At 49.3% G+C, this 23,276-nt stretch overlaps 1 protein-coding gene across 1 annotated transcript; it reads right to left on the reverse strand.

Moving 5' to 3' along the window:
* Nucleotides 1-7,029: 7,029 nt before the first annotated feature.
* Nucleotides 7,030-18,117, reverse strand: LOC121835694 (the record flags this gene model as incomplete). The annotated part of the gene is made up of 3 exons (XM_042290144.1): nt 7,030-7,239; nt 7,797-7,988; nt 17,335-18,117. Coding segments are annotated over 3 exons (1,185 nt in total), but the record flags the coding sequence as incomplete, so codon positions are not given.
* Nucleotides 18,118-23,276: the final 5,159 nt, after the last annotated feature.

The raw sequence follows: 23,276 nt of genomic DNA on the forward strand, positions 1-23,276 counted from the left end.
GGATGTGCAACGTCGAGTATGATAGTTTCGTGTTTAGTTTTATGCGGATAGATGAAAACCACGAAATAACGCTAATTGAAAAGCAACACTATTTCGTTTTGTCACGAACTACTTGTGAGTAGATTGCTAGAATCGCGAGGAGTGCTTTAAGGTATTTGTCAGTCAATGGTGCAACTACCTCGTTGCATCACTGGAAAGGTCAAATGAAAATCACGTTATCCCGAACGTACCGCATCATTTACCACTTGCGCAGTGAACTGCGTCATTTCTGTGTCCATTTCTGGTCGATCTTCCGTTGTTGAGACAGAGAATATGGAAAAGAACCACACTCGCAAAGGCTGACAATGACACAGCTACCATATCGCCTGCGCCGCACCTCGCCGTAACCACTGGTAGTACTACACTGTACGATAAAAACCTCAAGACCACACGACGTCCATTTGCAATCTATGGCCCCGTCGCGTTCTCGCGCGTGCGCCCAGGCGTTTTCCGAATTTTCGCCGAATCTTTGCCGAACTTTCCTTCAAAAGTTCGGCATGTGTCGAACTTTGCAGAATCAGAAGTTCGGCAGATTCGGTCCATTACTACAAAATGTTATAAAATGATTAGAAATTGAAAAAAAGTAATCCGTTTATTTATTTTTTTTTGTTTGGGGGGGGGGGGGGGGAGAGCGAGGGAAAGGGGGGGGGCATTTGGGTTTTAAGGCTATTGGCGGCGACTTTTGGAGCTTTGCTGATTGTCAAAAGTCGGAGCTTTTATAGCACCATATGCTTTACCCACAATTGCTGTAATTTTGCACAGATTTTTTACATTACCTAGAATTTTCTCATTGATTTTAGACAATTTGTATTTTATAGCTTGTTAATTAAAACTGCTGCAATTTGCACCAATGATGATAATTAGCACACTTGATGGTCACATTTGTTCGCGTGTTTGAAATTAGATCCTAAGCAACAGGTTATATGCGAGCTTGAGAGATTATGTATTTAAATGTCTTAATTTTATTATTATTATCATTTATACAAATTGCGGCAATATATGCCCTCAATAAACGCCACGATCACACAAATACTCCATTTAACCATAATAGTCTTTCCAGATAGGTACCACTTTGTTTTCTTTATAGCATATGAAAAACTGACATCGTCATTAACATAAAGAAAAAGTAAAATAATGAATGCAATATAAAGTATTTTTCGTGACGCATTGCTTTAAAGACACACATTCACTTCAGCTGTCTGATTCGGACTCCGTCTTTGGGTTTTTGTAGGGAGTACAGGGTTTCTTCATTTATACGTCTTGTGAACATAATGTAAAAATGAAATTTATTCTTGTAAGGTCTGGCGTCATTGTTTATCGCTTTCTCGGCGTGCTCTATGTGTTGCCGGGCGCCGCCACCTTCGCATTCGTGACTAATGCATCCCCGTAAAGAGATTTCCCTTTGCGGGAAGCTGGCCGGGGTGTCATGTTTCCTCTCCGTGCTCCGATGGATGGACGAGCAGCATTGCATTCCGGAGTGCCAAGGTATGAGAGTTGCGCAAGACCTGACATCAGAACCGACGAATGGCAAAGCCTCTGAAGGAGTGATGTCAGTTTTGGCAAATAGCAAAGCGTGTGAAGAAATGATGTCAGTTTTGACGAATGGCGCTGGAGAAAAGTGATGTCAGTGTTCGGAGCTTTTTTTCTATGTTCTTTCACTTGGGGGGATTGTAAGCAGCGCGTATGCGCTGGTATTTAAGCGTGGTCTTGACTGGAAAAGGGGTTCTTGTCTGGAGCTAGGTGGGCAGGCCTCACCTCGAGTAGCCGCGGAGAGGGCCCGCGGCCAGAAAGTTCCCTTCCTGCTTCGTAAAAGTTGTATCGTGATTCCCTGTATATAAAGTATACCTACCCCATACCAAACCTCATCGAGCCTTCTCGCTGATGACATCGGGAGAGTCCGTGGCGCATCGAGAAGAACAAAGAACCATCTACTTTCTGGTATTCTTTTGCTGGAAATAACGTTCAAGCAATTAATCATCTAAATGGCCATAAACCCATTAAAAGGCTCGCAGTTCATTATTTCGCAAGACAATTAGCTGAGCGAGAAAAGAAGCGAGAACTCACAAATATCAGCACTGATTTTTTCAACAGATACAATATTCTATGTTACCGCTAATGTGTATGGAAGACCCTTTCTTTAACACTGAACTTTCCAACATATTTTGAAGTACATGAATCGAACGCGTATGTCACAAAATAAAGTTTTCGCGCACAACTTCTTTCACTAAATAATTACGATGTGACGTACATCTTCGGCTTTGAAAAAATCCGAACTTCAAACCTATACCGTAAAAAAAAAAAAAAAAAAAAAAAAAAAAAAAAAATCCAGAATAGTGTTGTTTTGGTTTTGCTCCAGAATTAAAACGTGCCTCCTGGCGTAAGTATTACGCTAAACACTGTTTTTTGAGGTTAAAGAGGTGAACTGCGCTCATAACACCTTAGCTTCTTCGCATTACCAGAAATAATGTGTATCGCTCAGTGGAGCCAGCACACTAGACAGGCTCAGCAGCGGCCCGCACCTCCGACCCTCGCTATAACCGCCATTTTGGAAAAAGAGTGGCGCCACCTACAGTGAATTGGAGTGGCGACATCGCCTGAGCACTCCCCATAGAAGAGCCTGCTCACGGCTGAGGGCCGGGTCAGAGCCGTTTATACTGAGAGAGTTTGGTCAATGGGCGGGGCTTGTTGCCCTCTAGAACCAGCAGATTTTGCGATAACACAAAATGTCATTACTTCTTTTGTCTTGTTTACTCCTGACAAATCGCATAGAGTTCCTATGAGTCAGAGCAGCAAAATGTCAGACGGAAGTAGTCATCGCCCGGTTGTCAGACTACGCTGCTGTGGTTGCCAGGCTGTCAAAGTCTCCTTAAAAGGCCAAACTCTCTCAGTATTCGCAACTTTCACGACCTATAGGGGGCGCGCTGGCGCCTATCAAGATGGCTGTCATCTGGATGATCGTCGTAGAACAGCACTACGAAGCGGGGTCTTCGACGCGAAAGTCATTCTATTTTTGCTTTCTGCAAGCAGTACTGGAGCCTTAGTTTATTTTTTCACGCCAGGAAGGTCTAGGCAAGCACTTGTATGGTGAAGCAGATCATCCAGGAGCCAGGGAGCGCGATTCTCACACCGCGGTACCACCATAACTGAAAGTTGCGAATAGCAGACCCATCTCGCGCTAAGCGTACCCCAATACACGCCCCTAAAAAGCTTCAAGACATTGGACTTTCCAACATTCTCGAAGAACGAATCACTGTGCAAAGAGCAGCTAAAAAACCACGACTTCAAACACCTCGACTGGAATGTTTTTCTCTCTACACGAGCTTACTGGCACACCTGGGACTCTAGGATACTCACACGCAACGCCATTGGCCAAGAAACTCCTTTGTTGCGGTGTAATTTCAAGGACAAAAGCGATTATTTTCATTCAATCTCTCCTTTGCAAACTTTGATGACGTAACTCGGGGATCGCAGTACACCCAAGTGACGATATTTGAATGCGGTTCATAGATTGGACCCGAGCATTGCGTGGGCACTCGACTTGGGCTCGTGACAATTGCTAGCTCGAGAAGCATTCGGGTTGTGACCCGTGTCCAATCGCTGCAACGACGACAACAGCCGAGCCATAACAATGTCTGGAACTCAGCGCGTGGCTATGATCAACACTGGCGGCATATAGACGCTTTGCAGCAGCTGTGCATGGGCGCCGCCATAACTGACCTTCCGTTTTTGTTTCATCTTATTCCCTTTACTTCACTTCATGATTACCACAGCAAGACAGGTTATTGCCATTTTAGTTTGCACTGTGTCCTTCTCCGTAGCATTGGCGTTTGTGTAGGCTTGTCAGCGCCTGCTTCAGTAGATCGGCATATCGGTAAGTCAAGAGAAGGTCAGCTATGGCGGCTGTAATCTGGCGCGTGTGCAAAGCGTCTATAAACGGCTCCAGATCACGTGGCCGCTTGTTCTGGCTGCGAGTTGAGGGGGTGAACGCTGCTCGTTTTTCTTAAATTTTTTTCTGGGACTTCTATTGCGTGGGGCGGCGAACGGGTGGGTATAGGCCATAGGAAATGCACGTCCGCCATTTTTGTTATCTTTCTAAAAATTCGCTACTCCAGAGGTGACGTCTGAAAAAAATAGTCAAAAAACTTTGGAATAAACGACGTTCATGTGCCCAATTTCAGGTATGTACGTTTGAAATTCGATTTTTGCTAGGCGTGCCAAATGTGAAAGTTTTTACGGCCGCACCCTGTATATAAAAAAGACGCCAATTTATATTGACTAAAAATTGCGCTGATAAAGGAACACCCAGCGAAGACGTACCGCGAAGTACGAGGAACAAACTTGGTTCTCGTTTTTTGGTCCTGTACTTTAGTCCCGGAAGTTTCCTTCATTAATCCCCCCGCACATGGATTGTGACGTGTGTATATATATGGGCTGCACTGACGTCACATCGCATACTTTTGACCACCACGTAAGAGGAGGAGAGAGAAGCTGCTTTTGTAAGAATTTTGAGTGACGGGCTATTCTTCTATAATCTTCTGGGAGGAGAATAGTGACGTTTGTGCAAATCCGGGAGGCACAAAAGAGGGTCCCGATAAGAGAAGAACTCTTCTTCCCCTCTTCTTGGGTGGCCATCGGAGCGCCCTTTGAATGACGTCACGTGGAATCCATGTAAAAACCCTTTTGCTGGCTTATCTCCATTCACGCGCTCCCTGAATGAATCACCCCACGGTCCGAACGGCGCGCGCGGACTCATGCCCGACTTTTTTAGTCCACTCCCCTGTTTCCATCCTTCGCTTCCCTCACTCGATGACTTGAGGGGAGGAAAGCCTTGCAGAATATCAGGTATGTTCGTCGGGCTTTAAGCATGGGATACGACAAGTCCACACTACTTTCAATCTCAGAACCAGCACCTCCGTGGGACCGGATTCCAAGAATTGAAATTAGGCCCATTACAAAGAACATGAATTCAGAAACCAACCAAGGTAGAAGAGACCAAGATAACAAACGTATTGAGCGGAACAATGATTCCAGAGACATCGCCACCACATATTATTACACCAGATGCAAGCTACAACTACAACACAAAGAGCGGCAACAGAGCGGTAGTAGGCCCCCGAACCGAAAGCACCAACAGTCACACCATCGCACTGGGAATCCAAGCCGTAGCCGAAGCTATTACCTCACACGCAGGGAAAGATTCCATCACCATCCGAACGGATAGCCAAGGAGCCGTCATAGACTTCACAGACAATGCTCTACCCCTGCACATCATAACCGCATTATAAAAACCACGAGAGAACGCGCCCATGTAAAAGTCACTATCGAATGGGTCCCTGAGAACCCATGAGTTGAAAGGAACATTAGAGCCGACGAGGTCGCCCGAGGAAGCGATCCATCGGGCCCTTCAACTCCCTGGCCGACAACCTACTACCCATACGACCACATAAAGACGTCACACCAATCCAGAACATCCGTACCAAAAGAAAACTTAGAGACAACGCCCGACTCCTTAAAAGCCCGTCACGCGCATTTAGCAGAGAGGAGTGCACAATTTTTAGACGCGCACAAACCAATACACTATTCACAGAACATCACCGACACTATTAGCGGGGCACCGCACACACCCGCATGCACACTCTGCGGCCTCTACCCTGATAACATACATTGTGGGAATGCCCAAAGTTACTCCCATCACGAAAACCACATTCGACAGCCTGCCAGTAGCACTCAGACCAGGGAGGAATGGGTCACCCCAAGTATCTGTGAATTCGACCCAAAGGGCTTCCCGCCCAAGCAATCGTGGTCCGACAGTGTCTGGTTTTTAATTTCCACCCCACATATCCACGTTCTCGAACGAACCGAGCAAATATAAACTGGTCTTCAAACCTTTCTCGACTCTACTGTACAGCCCGTTGCGGCGTTTTGACGAGAAGGCAGTTTTTCTAAAGGTTCCTATCAAAACAACGCAGGGAATACACGTCTCACATGGGGACTTCCGCCAACAGCTCCAGACCAGAAGTGCGGCCGACGCGCCACCACCGCGCCGTGACGTAAGAAAGATGGGTTCGTGTTTAGTCCAGCATGAGAAAGACGTGTTAGGCGAGGAGCGGGTTCATAAAATGAGCAATTTATTCTTGATCTTTCTACTCTTGGTCAGCCGATCTAAATTCGCTGGGGGCGGATAGGTTTGCAGAGACGTCCGGCGAAACAAGCGTACATCTTCGTACCGCCACCCCATGCGGTGTCGGTGCTTGGAGGTATTGAAAAATAAATTTCTCGTCTTAAAATACGTAATAACAATATCACTGTAAGAGACGCGCTGAGATGGGCGTGATTGATAAGTTGATTGCATACAAAGTGCCCAAGACGCTTATATTGGCGAGGAACGCCTTCAGTACAATAATGCTCTTTGACTATCTTGGTGCGACTGGTTTAGAAAGACTGCAGTTGTACGATCCTCTCAAAGCTTTAAAGATTTCAATGGCCCGAAATGGCAACGGTAAACGATTAGCCAATCGTCGTGCGAGGTTTTGGTCGTCTCTAAGTTAGTATTTCTTTGTGTCCGGTTAGCAGGCAGGGAAGACAACGGCGCTACTTTCCCAGTATCCATTACTTTAGTCATGGTGAGCGTTTTGCCAATCGTGGAAGGTCGCCCGCAGCGACGATTGTGGTCGCCAATATTATCTGGGGATGTCGCAGACTCGTGTCGAACTTGCAGGTTAGACTCGTTCGGCGAACTTTCGACCCTCTAGCAAAGTTCGACGAAGTTCGACTTATGAACAGTGTTTCCCGACATCTACATAAAACTTCCGTATTTTGAGAAGCAAATAATTCATAAAGTGTTTACAGTTTATAAAATGGCTGCCAATATTTTCGCACTATAGGAGTAAAGATGTCCACGGCCAACCGAGACCTTGGTGTGCTTCGTTTTATTCGGGCAGGACAAATTTGGCTTGAGGGAAGCTCGGGCCTCTCCACGGCCTCCGAGACCTACTTCTTGGTGTCCTCGAGCCTGCCTGTTTCCAGCTTGGCCTGCGAGGCTTTCTGGCGATTCTCGCGCATTTTCTTGAGCTCTTTCTCCTGCAACTGTGAGAGCGGCGGCCCCACCACCACCTGCAGCGTCCCGTCCGGGTTGAGGGTCCAGTCCATACGCGTGCCTGTGTAGCCCACCGGCACCTGGGGCCCATCGTCATCCACCACCTGCGACCGGGAAGGTGACCCTGACGGAGCGCCGCCTGCTCGCAGCTCCCGTCCGTTACGCCAGTGCTTCCCGAACTCTGCTATCATGGGTCGGACACCGCTCCACCGTGCCGTGCCTCCGCCTGCTCGCTCCGAGCCAACACCTCCTAGACAGCTTTCAAGACTGCGCGTCACGTGACATAACGTCACGTCCCGGAGGCCTGCACGTGCGCTGATTGGATGCGAGTGCCGCGTCAGCGTTCGCGTGGGACTCGTTTCCTCTCATAGTCCCACGCGAAGGCTGACGCGGCACTCGAATCCAATCAGCGCCCATGCGGGCCTCCGGGACATGACGTTATATCACGTGACGCGCAGTCTAGAAAGCTGTCTAGGAGGTGTTGTCCAAGCTCACGAGACTCTGAAGTGTCGTAAAATCTAGGGAGCTCGGCCTGTTGGTGGTAAAACTTAAATACCCCCTGCCGTTCTCATCCTGCGAGTGACTGTAGTCGGAGGCGCGTTCCAGGCCCCACGACCCGAAGGACACGACCCATCGCGGGGTCATCCTCCAGGGCACTGACCTGTGTGACCTCTCGCACAATGAGCGGCTGTCGTGGCCTGGATGACGACCTCTGTCCCTGGCTGAAGGGAACGCCTCCGATCTTGTGCTTGACGTGGTAGTGGCGCCTCCGACTGCCCGAAGGAGGTACCGTGGCGTCCCAGACCCCGTCGACGCCCTCGACCCTCTGGAAGCTCTCGTTCGAGAGGTTCACCTGTGTGGCGGGAAAAGCGCCCGCCTTGTTAAGGGCTGCCGAAACAGGACACTTCAGAAATCGCGAGGAGACGCAACTCCATCAGAAGTCGTGGAAGTGGAAGCGGTTCAAGTGCTGCAGTCCGATTTCTCTTTGAACACCACCGAGCAAACATCACGAATTTCCTCCTCGCTTCCTCCGACCTCGGTGCTCGTCAGTGTTGACGTCGCACGCCACTTGCCAATGCTGTCCATCTGTTCTGCCGGGCCCTCGCATCCTTGGCCGTGTTCCAAAATTTACTCGCTCGTACTCCAGGGTAAGGGTTTTGAACCTTTCGAAAACCTACCCGCGTTCAGCGTTGTTCTATCTGTGTTATCACGTGACACGACCCCCGGGGTAACTTGGATTTATTTGGGTAGCATTTGAAACACAGCCCTTCCCGTTCCCGTTTTCTTCGGGACTTGAAGAGCAGCGGAGGCACTGAGCGATTGACCGAGAGCCAATAGAGCCTGTGAGTGGCTGTCCGGACCCACACGATGAGCGTCCTCAAGGACCCCGTGAAGAACACGAGCGAACGTTGACCAAAAACACTTTCCCCCGAAAAACACAAAAGGCAAGGAAGCGGTTTGCTGAACGACTTATGTTGGAGTTGTGTCACCTGACGATTTCTCAAGGGTCCTCTTTGGATAGGCCTTTACTGCTGGGGCAAACATCTTCTATATCAGACTTGTGCCCGTTACTTGAAAAATGTAATGGATTACAATCATAAATTACCTAGCCTCAAATGGAATGGATTACCGTTACAAATTACTTTCGCTGAAACTAACGGATTACTTTATTCGTTACGTTACAAATTTCATATTTATTACTTACCTATTACTTACTTATTACTTAAAATTACAAATGACACTACTGTGCATTTCTTATACGCCCGCATGATGGTAGTCCTTGTAAAAATAAAATATTGTACTTAAAAGGGCCCTGCAAGGACGTTTTACTGGTTTTTAATTTGCATCGAACCTGAGCGCACTGAACGTAGTAACTTAGTGAAACTTTTCTTTTCTCGAAATTCTCTTTATTTTAAAAGTTATAGGCAAATTAAAATTACCAAAACAAGCAAAAAATAACCTCCCTCATGACGTCCTTGGTTGCTTTAGAGTGGCCGAGAACTAGAGGAGGGGTAGTGAGCTTATCGAGCGCTCACGACTGCCGCACTCCGTGTCAACGGCGCGAGAGGGCGCCACTAAAGCATGTTCTGGGTAGGCTGTATGCAGTGGGCAGCCAGAGAAGCTCTCATTGCATTTGCTGCGCGATTAAATACTAATTCAGCATGACACTTCATTGGCCACAAACGACAGCAAACACGGGGTAAAGATCATTCAGAATGGGAGCCACTTTGCGCTGCCATACCTCGAAACGGCCAAACCGCAAGACAAAACTTCTCGCCGAAGGCCTTCGGAACGCTCGGAGCCGGTCGGATCCTCCTGCCCATACTAACGGCAGCGCCGCCACGTACATCCGGGACCTTTCCGTGTCGGCGCCTGATCCCACTACTCCTTTCTAGTATGTGCCGCCTTTTCCGCCGCTTGGTGGCGGGTATGTCGACAGGTCATTTCTTGTCTCCGTACTTTATGAACTGCATTCGTTTCTTTTCTGATCTAGAATACTGAACAAAAACTACTTTTATAAATAATTGAAACGGTTCGCACCACTTATGTTTTGTATTTCGACTAAAAAGAAACTTTTAGCGTCTCTGACCAGTAGTAAGCCCAGGACCAAAGACGTCACATTTTGCGCGCTTTCGGTACCGCAGGTCGCCCTCGTCGGTGGAGGGGGTTTCCGCGTCGTCCGGTTAAAATATGACGCACTGATATTTAGTTACTCTTTCCGTGCCTCCTGGCTTGCCCGAACCCCAAGAGACGTGGAAACCGCAGAAAAGGTAGATGCTTATATGATTGCAGGGCCCCTTTAAGGCTGCGGTCCCACGGCAGCCATCTTGAACGAGGCGTTAGTTTAACCAATAGATGGCGACATGCACCTGTGGGGTGGCCGCAATATTGGTTCACGGTGGGATGGCCCGAGCACCCTCACGTTCCCATCGTGGCCTTGCTCGCGCCGCTGCCAGCTGTGCTCAGCTGGCTCAATAGCGTGGCCCAGCAAACTCATGTATGCGAGAATGTCAGGCTGATATAGGGACATGCGGTTCGGCAGTTGCCACAGGCTTTCGCAATAAATCTTACCAAGTAGAATTCAATTGTTGATTGACGTATCAATATTTTGTCAATGAAAAATTCTTCTGCAGGAATGCACGCTCAGCAGACTCTATCTTCCAAGACACCAGTGGAAACGGACGTCTAGTAAACTGCTTCGCGATTGACAGTATTTACGTCACCATTATAATGACGACTGAAAGGTGACGTCATGAAATATTGTGATTCACCGAACCCAAAGATGTTGTAAAGGTTGTTACATTATAGTTCCCAGAAAACAAACGCCGTTGCAATGTTTTGGGGAATACCGACAGACATAATGTTGTAAATACAGCTTAGGAGGAATATGATGAAAAGCATCAGTATAAATAGGAAAACGTTTATTCGCAATGAAGACGCTATGATTGAGCGGCGTTTAGCAACGGCAAGTAATGATCGTTCGGGAATTTATGCGGAGGGCAAGTTCGTCTGCTTCTTGCGCAGGGGGTAGCGGTGACGTCAGAACGCCGAGCCCTGATTGGCTGATCACGACCCCCTATCTGAGCGTCGTCTGCTCCTTTGCAACGTCGTCTGCGTCTGTCTTACATTTCCTGCGACTTTCGAAAGTGCAGAGGCCAGATTTACGAAACGACCTTACGCCAAAAATGTGCGTAAGACAAAACTTAAGAACAAATTCGTATTCACGAAACGAAATTTTCGTAAGTTCTGCGCAGGTTACGACGAAATCCTACGAAAGCTCCGAAGCTGTCTTACGCACTTCTTACGATCAAATCAGCATGGCCGACAGCGTCGCGGTCGCGACGACCCACGGACGTTTATTTTTTTACGTGCGCTTCTGACGCGTCCCGACTTCAAGCAGCAAGAAAAAAGTAAAAAAGTACTTGAAACAGACCACTACGAACAAGAACGCTGGATCCACAAATACTCGGGAAAAGCTCCAACGGCCACGATTCCACCGAACGCGACCAAGCGAGCACGGCAGTTAGGCCTAGCAGGCACTCCGCGACTTGGCGACAGTCTGCCCACGACCGGCTGGCGTGCTGAATGGAATATGCCCGCGCGACCCTTGTGAATCCTTCCCGTATTATACTTTGATCGCTGACCTCAATTTTAGATTAAGAGGTCAGTTTCTTCCTCTTGTTATCTCCTTGTTTCCCGAGGCAACGGTGACTCTCGCCGGTGAAAAAGCGGTGAATCTCCGACAGACGCAGGAAAGGTAAAGCAGCCATCGCTTTGACTAGCAGACGTAAAGCAGACGACGCCAACCCGCCGACGCCGTTAAAGAATGAGGGGTCTCGCCGCACACGAAAGGAGGGAAAAAGTAATTGGGAGGGAACTTCCGTACACTAACACGCTCACCCCCTCTCGGTTCTTAGCAAACAAACCTCGGCGCCTCGGGACACCTCGCCAGTGAGTCCTTTGACTTGCCTCCTTGATGCGCGTCCGCTAGTTGTTAGACAAAAACAACGTACCGCTCGAGTTATTTCGTCTGCCCTCTCTGAAAGGCCAAGTCGAGCTCGCTCGTAAAGACCTGCACTTCTGAAAGTCGCAGGAAAGGTGAGACAGACGCAGACGACGGTGCGAGCAGACGACGTTGCAAAGGAGCAGACGACGCTCAGATAGGGGGTCGCGATCAGCCAATCAGGGCTCGGCGTTTTGACGTCACCTCTACTTCCTTTCTCATGCGCAGAAGACAAAAATGAGCCCACTTGCGAGGCGTATATATATTTACACGCGGACAATGAAGACCTGTTTTGTCGGGAGATGGAGTTGCGGTGATGAGTCTGATGACATGATATCGGACGACTCGTGGCAGACGAACAAGCAAGTTTCTTATCACTGAATGGTAAGCGTCAAGCACAGCACGTCGCTGCTGATGTTGTCGACGTTTCGAGCACTTACCGCTTTCAACAAAACTGTTGCCACCTGGGCTAACTTTGCAGAGAGACTCGAAGTCTTCCTCGAGTCCAGCGCCATCATGAACAGTAACTAAACGCGATCCACTATTCAGTCGGTGGGTGGTGAAACGTATCCGCATCTGCGGAGTCATGGTCGATGCGTACTCTAAGTGGTTGGAAGTCTACACAATGCATGCCACGAAGTCCAAACGCGTCATTGACATTCTATGGCATGCTCTCTTTTCGCTACTTTTGGCCTACCGAAAATACTTTTCTCCGATAGCCGCGCTGAATCTTCTTTCAAATAAAATAAGCAAGTTTTTGAGAAAAATAAAAACGGCATCAGGCACCACATTAGTGCACCATACCATCCTGCAACTAGCGGGCAAGCACAAAAGATGGCGTGTGAAACGAAGAAAGCCCTCTTGAAGCTTACGGAAGAAGCAGTTCAGAGATAAATCGCCAGGTTCTTGTTCCGGCAGCACGCGACGGTCTCATCTTCCACGAGAAAAACTCCCGCCGAAGCACTGTTTGGCGGACGAAGAGCTACACCCCTCGAGATCTTGACACTATAGCCTACGAACGAAAATGGAGAGATTCCCAGGTCGGGAGTAACGGCAGTTTATTCGATCGGACAACTGATCTACGTGAGCAATTTCAGCGGAAGTCCGGCCTTTCATGTAAAACTTGAGTAGAAACTGCTCTATGTTGTTTGACCAGGAGGTTTCATCCCTCTGAATATGTTGGGTTGGATATCAATGCCATTGAGTGTAAATATAACGAAATCACAAAACTCTCTTTGTGTATTGTGTAAGTGCCCTTGTATTCGGTAGCAGAAGCTATAGTGGTGATTTGGACCTTTCACACCAGGCTCCTTTTTGTATTTTTCGCCTCATACTCTTTTGCGGTTTCGGTAGGCTATAAGAATCTTTTGGGACGAGTACGCTTTACCTCAACAAGGCCATTTGTTCCAAGCAGTCCATCAGGGGATGCTGCTAGAAATCTGTCCTTCATATAATGAATAAGCCGCACTTTCGCACAGTGCAGTTTTCATGCTGCACGTACAGTTGTGAAGCAGCATCCTCATTGATTCTACCATATTCTGTTGCGGATGAAGAAAAGTCTTAGGGTACACGATACTTGAAGCAAGTCTGGCACTGTATGTTGTGGTTCATATCCACTAATATCGTCGTCCTTATAGAGCCTCATCATTTAATCATTACCTCGTCACCTTATATCGCTCGTCATCAACAGTAAGTACAATAGGCTACCGCCATATTACAATCCATGACTTGAAAAATTGAATCGTTCAGTCCTTCATTATGTTTATTATTTTTATAATGTTATTACGCTACATTACCTCAAGACCAAAGGCGTAGACTTCGGGGGGGGAGGGCATAAGGGCTCGTCCCCCCCCCCCCCCCCCCCCCCCCCGGGCTTGGGCCATGATCCTTACCGAGACGCTGTTTATGTGCCATGTAACGAGCTTCTAGTAGTGGCATGTAAACAAAATAACGCCCACGTTGCCTTTAGTGGCAAAATACATGGGAAATGGAATCCCAGCTTGCTTTCGTTAGCTGCAATCTCCAGTTCTGGGGAAAAGGTAACGCGCAGCACCCCCCCCCCCCCCCCCCCCCCCGGGAAAATGGAAAGTCTACGCCGCTGCTCAAGACGATCGACGTCCATCGTCGATCTTCAAATATACCTGTATATAAATTAGACGCACAATCACAAAGAACACAACGTGCCGCCTCTTTTCTTTGGATCGTGTTCTTGAAATCAGCGCAAGCTGGTTTCAAAAACACGATCCAAAAACACTCTTCTGAGACGGTTAGAACGGTCACACATAAAACCTGCGTTTCTCTTACCCGGCCGCTTCCTCCTCTCATCGTGTGTAGTTTATTATAACTAAATGAGCTATAATAATGGTGTATTATTAATATTTAGTTTCAGTTTCAGTCAGGGGAAAGGAGGTTCGCGGGAACTAGAGCCGCTAAATGAGCTGCGCTTGGAGTATCGGCACTCCATTCCCCTACATTGTTGTGGGCGCCGCCATTTTGGTGCTTGTGCAGGCAGACGCAACTGCCGATCGTCATGACTCAAAAGTGCGACTTTCTCAGCATTAGATATGGTGTTAGGAGGCTCATGTGATATTGCTTTGCTTTGTCGCGAACTGTTTAAACATTTGTGGAGGACGAAAAAGCGTTTTCTGTGATTTCAGATAAAGCTTCAGATAACTAATAACCATAATTTTAAGCCACAGTATGGCCAAATGTCACTACTCTGAAGCGGTTCTGAAGCGGAAAACATGACCGTTTAATGAAAACATAATAATAAAGAAGAACTTTTTGGTTACTGCAACGTTAGGGTGTCACAAGAGGAATCGATCAACAACAACGAGACCTGAACGTCAGCAACACAGACCACTAAAGAGGGTGGGCTTACCCGAATTTCGCGCTCCATGACTCTGCCGACTCTTCGCGTGCGAACGGAAGGCGACGCTGACGAACCGCGAGACCTTGGCCTGGAAGCCGGCGACGTGCTGTGGCCTCGTCTGGTGGCTTCGCCAGACCTCAGAATCACCTTCCTAGTGGTCTTCCGGGTCGCCTCGTCTTCAATATCCTCCAAGTCGTCGGAGAAGTCGTCGCGGTCGTCACTAGAAGCGCCGATTTCGATTTGCCCTTTGGCTTTGATCATTCTCCGTAGTTCGGCTCGGCGGTGGCGGGTTTTTTCAGAAGCGGGTGATGGCTCCGGAGGTGCAGCAAACTCGGGGTCAGCACCGCCCAACCAGGGTCGTCGCGTCGGTACGCCCGGCCGCTTGGGAGGCCCTCGTGCGCCGCTGACGCAGCCCCGGTTTCAGATAATCGTACCGAATGCTGGAAATGTGGCACGCTCCAACGACCGGAGTGTTGGCCTCGTGGCGAGACGCCCGCGTCCTACCGCTGCCACTTTTTCTTTCTCGCCTGCAAATACTCGGATGCTCGAATTTTTTCGTCTTTGTGCAGGAACGTCACGAGTTTTTGCACGGCTATAGATGATTGCAAGCTGGGCGACTGGCCGCCCTCTCTGGCCGCCGCCATGACTCTGCTCGAGCAGGCACGCCCGTGCGATTACGAGCTTGCCAAAGCTACGTTCACCCGCGCGTTGCACGCGCTAGCATGCATGGGGCACCACTTGTGGCGCCATGCTTGCAATTGTCTATAGCTAGTGCCACTAAATAAGCTACGCTTCAGAGTAACGACACTTGGCCATATTGTGGCTTAAAATCATGGTTGCCAGTTACCTGAAGCTTTATCTGAAATCACAGGAATGTTTTTCCGCCCTCCACAAACGTTTAAACCGTTCGCGACAGAGCAAAGCAGTATTACATGACCTTCCTAACACCGAATCTAATGCTGAGGAAGTCGCACTTTTGAATCATGACGATCGGCCGTTGCGTCTCTTCTGCATACGAGCCAAAATGGCGGCGCCCACAACAATGTCGGGGAACGGAGTGCCGATACTCTAAGCGCAGCTTATTTAGTGGCTCTATCTATAGCCATAGCCTCCGAGATTTTTCGCGCGCTCTGCTTCGGCCTTTCTAAACGCTCGGCTGCCCAGCAGAAAAAGCGAGCCGAGTCAATTCTCTAGATCTCCGCATGCGGCGCTTAGAACCAAAACAGAAACAGAGACAGAATATTTCTGTTTCTGGCATGCATCTGGCATGAACCTTGTATTTTCAATCTTCTAATCATCAGAATAGAGACAGCTATAAGTCGACCTCCATTGATTCATAAATTTCCTTCGCTGCTCCAGTCTATTGCGCTGTTTCGCTGAATGATAGCTCAGAATGTAAAATTTAGCGCGAATCTATATTTGCTCTCCGCGGACACCGTATGAGCCGGCGGGACAGGCATAGAAATATTTTTGTCGTCCTGCATAAGAACAGCTTTCTGAACTTCACTTACGCGCACGGACATTTGTGCTACACCTTTCGCACTTTGCAAAAGAGAGAGAGAGAATGCACTTTAATATTGAGCACAAATTAAGTGTTCAAAACATCCATGGCTTGTAACACCAAAGCCATTTGGTCATCCGGTACGTCTGACGCCAGCCAAGCACTCCAGGAAAGGGGAGGGGGGTTAGGGAAGAACGGTGTGGATAGTGCAATAGGGCACTGTAGGAGACAATGTTCCAGGTTGGCGTATGGGGAGGGGCAGTTAGGGCATGAGGGATTAGAACGACGTCGAAGAAGAAAAAGCCTAGCGGGAGTAAGAACGGTGTTCGTTTGGATTTTTCGGAGGACGTGACTTTGTGCCACATTGAGGTTCGGGTGGGGTCGAGGTAGTCGCTGTTGAGAGTTACGGAGCTCCTTGTAATAGAAATTGATTGAGCGTTTGTAGATTAAGGCATCGTCACTGGTCGGGGGGCTAGGCCACGGGATCACAGGCGCTCGGATTTGCATTTCGCGAGCGAGTTGATGAACCAACTCATTACCTGTGATCCCGCTGTGACCAGGGACCCACCGAACGGTGACAGAGGATGGGTTTAGTGCGCGTAGAGAGCTTCATCGAGGACCGATCTGAGATCTGGTGGGATTTTGCGTTGCTGCAGAGCGCGTATGGCTGCCTGGGAGTCCGTATAGATTGTATAAGCTGATGTAAGAGGTAGTTGGGAGAAGGTTTGGATAGCATGTATAATGGGAATTATTTCTAGTGTGATGATATTTGGAGGGTTGCTATATGGACCGCAGGTGTGAACTGTGGCGGTTGGGGATTGTGGTGTATAGATTGCATATGCCCCAGCTCCCGTATCTCCTGTGTTGGAGATGGATGCATCAGAATATGCTATGGTGTGTGTCTTAAAGGGGGGATTGTGATGGATAGCTTGGGCCCTCCTGCGACCGTCGTTGAGGCCCGGGGACATGCGGCGAGGCACAGGGGCGAAGCGCAGATTTAACGGTAGGGCTGGGGTAGGTATATGTAAGGGAAGGTCTATGGGGGAAAGTCCTGCCTGCTCCAGGATCCATCTACCCTGCGGTGTTCCTGAGAGGCGGGCTATCTGCCGATCTCGATGCAGGTGCAAGAGAGAGGTGAGGGGGAGAAAGAGGCCCGTTTCGTATAGTTTTTGGTTGGAGGTGGAGATGGGAAGGTTTAAAGAGGCCTTGTATAGTGTGTTTAATGCTGCTGAGAGTTTGTTGATTTGTTGTTGTGTGAGTGTGACATATGGTATAGAATAGAGAATTTTACTAAGGGCTAACGCATGAACTAGGTGACTCGCCTGCTTCTCGTGGAGACCCGCGTGCTTTTTGACCACTCTGCGTACCAGGGAGGTAACCGAGTGGCATGTGTTTACGACTGAAACGACGTTGGCTTGATGTGATCTTTCCCGTAAATGCATGCCCAGAATTTTACATGTAGAGACTTTCGGGATGGGATGCTGACCGATGTGTAAGGATATGTGCTGGTTAACAGATCGCTGATATTGAGTATGGGATAGAAGAAGCAGTTCCGATTTTTCTGGGGCAGGTTCAAGGCCTGCTTGTTCAAGATATTCAGCTATAATGTCCAGTCCCTGCTGCAGAGTCGATTCCACTTCCCCTGGTGACCCGTGAGTGCACCAGAGGGTGAGGTCGTCCGCGTAGAAGATGTGTGAGAGTTGGGGGACTTGTTGGAGGCGATAGGCCAGCTGGGCCATGCCGAGATTAAATAGAGTAGGAGACAGCACCGCCCCTTGTGGGGTGCCGCGTGTGAGCGTGATCGGTGGGGACGTCTCAGCCTCAATACAAAAACTGGCTGTGCGGTCTTTAAGGAAGTTCCGGATGTAAGTGTAAAGCCTGTGTCCGCAGCCTGTTTCTCGGACTGAGGCGAGTATGTGATCGTGGCCGATGCAATCAAATGCTTTACGAACGTCTACAGTGACAAGGGCGTGGACTTGAGCAGATGGTGGGGAAAGAAAAGTGTGTTGAAGAAGGAGAAAGAGGTCTTGTGTGGATACGTGAGAACGGAAGCCAATTTGTGTGTGGGGGAAGAACGAGATGGTTTCCAGATGGTCCCGGAAACGGTCCAGCACCATCCTTTCCATCGTCTTGCCCACACAGGAGGTAAGCGAAATGGGACGAAGGTTGGTGAGAGAGGGGGGTTTTCCTTGTTTCGGTATCATGGTGATGATAGAGGATTTCCACTCTTGTGGTAAGGTACACTCCGACCAGTATGTATTTATATGAGCCAGGAGCTGCTCTTTGTCTTCCTCTGGGAGATTGCGGAGTAGCGTGTACGTAATGGCATCTTCTCCGGGTGCAGATTTTTTAACGTTTTGTGTGAAAGCCCAGTCCAGCTCTGCTAAGGTGAAGGAGCGGTCTAATTCTGAATTCTCCGGGCCTGTATAGGATGGGTAGTTCGACGAAAGAGGTGCAGGAATGTACAAATCCTCTAGTGTCTGAGTCAGCTGCCTTGAGCCCTGAAGGGTGAGATATTTAGCCAAGGTAGGTATGGGGGGAGGATGGGGTCCTAGCAGGGATCGGAGTAGATTCCATGAAGATTTTTGGTGGAGAGAACCGTTGATTTCATTACATATTTTGTTCCAGTTTGAGATATCTAAGACGTCGCAGTGCGTAATAATTTCCTTGTTGACATCGTCTAATCGTTCTCGAAGTTGGTGATTAAGAGGCTGTTGATTTATGTGTCTGAGGATTCGCTTCCGTCGTTTCCAGAGGCGCGTCAGGTAAGGATCGGGCTGTGGTGATGGGGCTGTTGTTTTTTCTGGCTTGGTTGCCTGTGTCTGAGCTTGCTTTATCGCGTGTATCCAGGTCTCATACGACTCTGACTGGCGCTTAGTAGAGGCCAAGATGCTGCGGAAGGTGTTCCAGTTGGTGTGTTTGATGGAGACTTTACGAGGACGTGAGAAAATGTTAAGTGTTATGGAGAGGATGAAATGATCGCTCAAGAGTCTTTCCTGGGTGTGGGTCCAAGTGCTTTCAATTCGGCCCTGGAACAGTGTAAGGTCCGGAGAAGTGGATTGCTGCCTACCAGTGCCCTCTCTTGTCGGGACGTTGGGGTTGTTCAAAAGAGTGAAATGGTGTTGTGAAATGTAAGAATGTAAAATTCTTCCTGGGCGGAGAGTAGACCGATAGCCCGAGATGACATTCGGTGCGTTGAAATCTCCACCCAGGAGGACCTCGTATGTGGATGTTAACTCCGCAGTAAAGTCGAAGAGGGCCTTGAATAGACGATGCTCTTTAGGGGGGTTATAAAAGTTGAGAAAGCAGATCGGTTTGTGTTGGGGGGAGGGGTAATAAGCGCATGCCACTAGATTATGTGCTAGAGACGAGGGGACGTCCAGCGGTTCGTACTGGAGATCTCGCCGAATGTACGTGGACACTAGGGGGGACGCGTTAGGGTCGGCATGTACTACTCGGTAGCCTGGAATATTTGCCGGGTGTCGCGTTTCCTGGAGAAGTAAGATTTGGGGTTGTATATCGAGGGTGAGAAGCCATTGATGAAGGGGAGTGCGGTTGGTTTTGATGCTCCGGCAGTTCCATTGTATGACCAGAAATGAAATAGCTCTGGCCATTACCTTGTGGTTGGGGCGGGGGTGTGGGGGGGTGGTTGCGAGGGAGGGGCGCTTTGTTCTGTGGGTGTGGGGGGTCGGGGTCTTTTAAGAGATTGGGACACGGCTTCCATAGGCGTGGGTGATGTAAGCGCAACAATTGTCTTTTCTAAAGAAGTTACCATATTCGTAAGTTCATTTATCCGGGAAACTAGGGGGTCAACTACGCTTAAGATGTTGGATATCATGTTCTCTAGGCTCATCATGCGGTCGGTGAGTTGAGCGATCTGTTGTTCACATGGGGCCAAGCGTTCCTGGATCGAATTAAATCGCTCCTTCATATGTTGGTGATATTGTGGAGACGTGGAGATGGGGGTGGAAGGGGTAACGGGCGGTTGAGAGGCGGGACGGAGAGTGGTGGGGAGTTCGAGAGTACCTGGTGGCGTCGACGATGGACCTATCCTCGAAGGGCTAGCTGGCGTTAACTCTGGCTCTAGCGACGATGACGGAGCCTCATTTTTAGGGTTCCATGAGTGTCGTGGCTCGAGGAGGTAGAACGGCCGGTCGGAGAAGCGGCCGTTTGATCGTGGGCTGACTTGTTTGATGTGTCGGCGAACCAGGTGGTGGAGATTGGCGTCCCCATTCCGCCGTTGGGGGAAGGAATGATGTTGACTCGGGAGTCGACGCTTGTTGTTGTATGGTTTGCTGGGGCTGCCGGTAGTGTTGTAGAGGTGAGGGCGCATGTTGGTTCAAGTCCGTTGGCGTGGGTTGTGCTGTGCGCGTAGCTGCCGCTCGCTGCCTATGATAATCTCACTGGTGGGACGATGTTGGTCGTGGCGTAACCCGCGGCAAGGTGTTGCGGAGATGGAGTCGCTGGTCATATGCTGCTTTGATGCTTGCTTTGTCTTTCTGTTGCTGTACTTGGCATGCTGGATCAAAAGAGGGGTGCTCACCGCCACAATGATAACACCAAGGGGTGCATGGATGGGGGGCCTGCTGTTGTTGTAGAGGGGTGGCACACGTGGGGCATCGCCAGAAAGTCGGCGCTTCAGAACAATTGATTGCGCGGTGTCCGTAGGCTCTGCAGCGTTCGCATTTTGCTGCTTTTGGTTGATGAGGGCGGCACCTGTACTCGACTCGTTCGAAGAGGACAGTGTAGGGGACACTGGTGCCTTCGAAGATTATGAGGACTGACTCGCTCGCCCCCATCATTCTAGCGGTAATGATGGTGGCTTGATAGCTTTCCAATGATGTCATCAATTCATCGGTGGAGAGGCCAGCTTTGACACCATGTATAACGCCCTTGCACGAGTTGAGCGGTGCAGCAAAATAGGGCGTGACATGGTGAAGGTTGTTGTTGATTCTGATGTCGCAGACTTGGGCTAGTCTTTGTGCCGTGCTTTCATAGGCGGTTTTGAGGAGAATGACTCTTTGCAGCAAGCGAATGTGTATGGTGAGATCCTGGCGTGCTCGGGAGGGAAGTGCTGCAGCTGAAGTGAAGGCATATAGGAGATAATACGGTTTGATGTGTTCAAAGCAAAGGGTGTGAGGAACTCGCACCACGACGGTGTGAAGTTCATGTTGTGGACGTGGCTGAAGGCGCTGTTTTCGATGTTTTCCAGGCGTTATCCATCCTTGATTTGTATCTTGTTGGAGATATTCCATGGAGGGATCCGACAGCGAGTCGACCTCAATGTTCTCGGCGTCTGGGTATTGGTTGGGGAGTGGTGGGATAGGGGGTGGCTGTGTTGGTGCCGCCGACGTGGCGTCCGTCATTGAAGATAGCCACGCTGGGTGGGGTGCAGGCTTGCCGTACAAGATTTAACGGAGCCACCGTCGTCGCGAAGATGAAAACGTTCGCTGATCCCAAAAAATTGACTCACAGATCGGGAGCAGAAGATTTGGTGTTCCTAAGGCGAGGCACGTCGTCGTCTTCCTCCACTTTGCAAAGATGAACCTTTAAATGTCGATCAACGTCTTTCTTGCCAAAGGTCTGTGTTCCGCGACAAGAGGCGGGGTGCAGATTTTGCGCTGTTCCCAAGTTCCGTAGATCGACGATAATGGTGGCGATGATAATTGGCGGCTAATTATTTATTGTTTAGTTCAGAGTTCTGGTTTAGTTTGGTTGTGAGAGCCACCGAGAGACCCGCAGTGACAGCCCCTACCGGCGAATGCAATGGCCCGAGGAGCACAGCCAGCGCGCGAAAAACGGAGGCTGTCACTGTATTTGCGAGCGTTGCCGCTTGGTGGGGCCAACGCGCGACTCGCCTCACCGCTCATTCACACTGGAAGCGGTGCCGCGTTCGCAAAGCGGTTGCGAATTGCACGCGCACTTGATGACATTAAGTGCGCGTGCAATTGTACTGGATCTTTATACAACCGCGTTCCCAACCGCTTTGCGAACGCGGATCCGCTTCCAGTGTGAATGAGGGGTTAGAGTTCCTGTATAAGCTCCCTACGGGAGCCAAAGTTGCGAGTCATCTCCGTTACGCTCGTCACGTGACTGAATTCGGCGAATAGCGGCGCCGCGATTTCGAGGCGCGCGGCGCGCTCAAAAGCAGGGGAACGTACGCCGGGGGGCGCGCGGCGTCTACTTTCCTCAACGAGGTAGAGGAGCTTAGAGTGATAAACCGGAAGTTCGGAAGTGGCACCCCCCGGCTGCCGCCATGTTTTACGCAAATGGGACCACTCGTCACGTGACCTCACAAGAGCCGTGACGTCGCAGGTAAGATGGCAGCGCCCAGCGCTGGCGGATGTGAGTTTGTTCGGTGCGCGGCAGCCGTGATGTGCAGCGGCTTTCCGACGATTTCGGGCTTTTTCGTGCTCGCTGACGCAGGTATAATGTGAAAATATGAAGGAATGAGACTTTATACCCTTTTTGCGCAAGATCGCTCTGGATCATCTGGATATTAACAACTGTGAGACAGCATCAGCCGTATCGCCGTACCGGTGCTCGGATTCAGGATCTGTTCGAGGATCGATAGAACTTTGAGTGGTTGAAGCATTAAATTTTCGCATTCTCTTAGCTTTGTTTGAAGTTGGAATGTCTGAGAATCGACGCGAAAGGTATACGTCGCGTTTGGGCCTAGGAAAAGTTGTTTCAGGCCTGCGTCACCGAATAACCATAGCAACTTTTAGCGAAGAAGCTCCTGCGATCTTGTGCTAATCGACGATTCTACATTCGATCGCTTTTCTTCCTTTTTTGGTGAGTGCGAAGTGCTCACTTATTTTCAGCTACGGGGATGACGTTTTATTGAGTGTGGGGATGAATAAATCGTTGCAGGCACCTGCTTCAAAGCTATTCGACTTGCAATAAGAACAACTGTTTTGGTGTATGCATAGATTAACATCACCACTTTCTCTTTCGTAGGATTTGTTGCAGCAATACTTTTTTTCATCAAGAGTGCACTGTATTAGTCGGTCAATTATTTACTTGTTCTAATTACCTGGATAAGATTATTCATATTTGTGTTCATCCCTTGCCTGAAGAGCAGTGTTGTTGAAAAATGTTTACCATTCCTTTCGGTCTCTTCAATAGCCTTTTTCGAAAAGTGTGGGTATCATTGTAACCTGGAAAAGGGCGACCGCCACAGCCCCCTCGAGCCAATCAGAGAGACAGAGCGAAGGTGTGTGACAAATCTGTGCAGACGAGTACTCTGAATGACATCTTGTCA

The sequence above is a fragment of the Ixodes scapularis genome, unplaced genomic scaffold (assembly GCF_016920785.2).
Source record: "Ixodes scapularis isolate PalLabHiFi unplaced genomic scaffold, ASM1692078v2 PGA_scaffold1__304_contigs__length_218370807, whole genome shotgun sequence".
Taxonomy (NCBI): Eukaryota; Metazoa; Arthropoda; class Arachnida; order Ixodida; family Ixodidae; genus Ixodes; species Ixodes scapularis.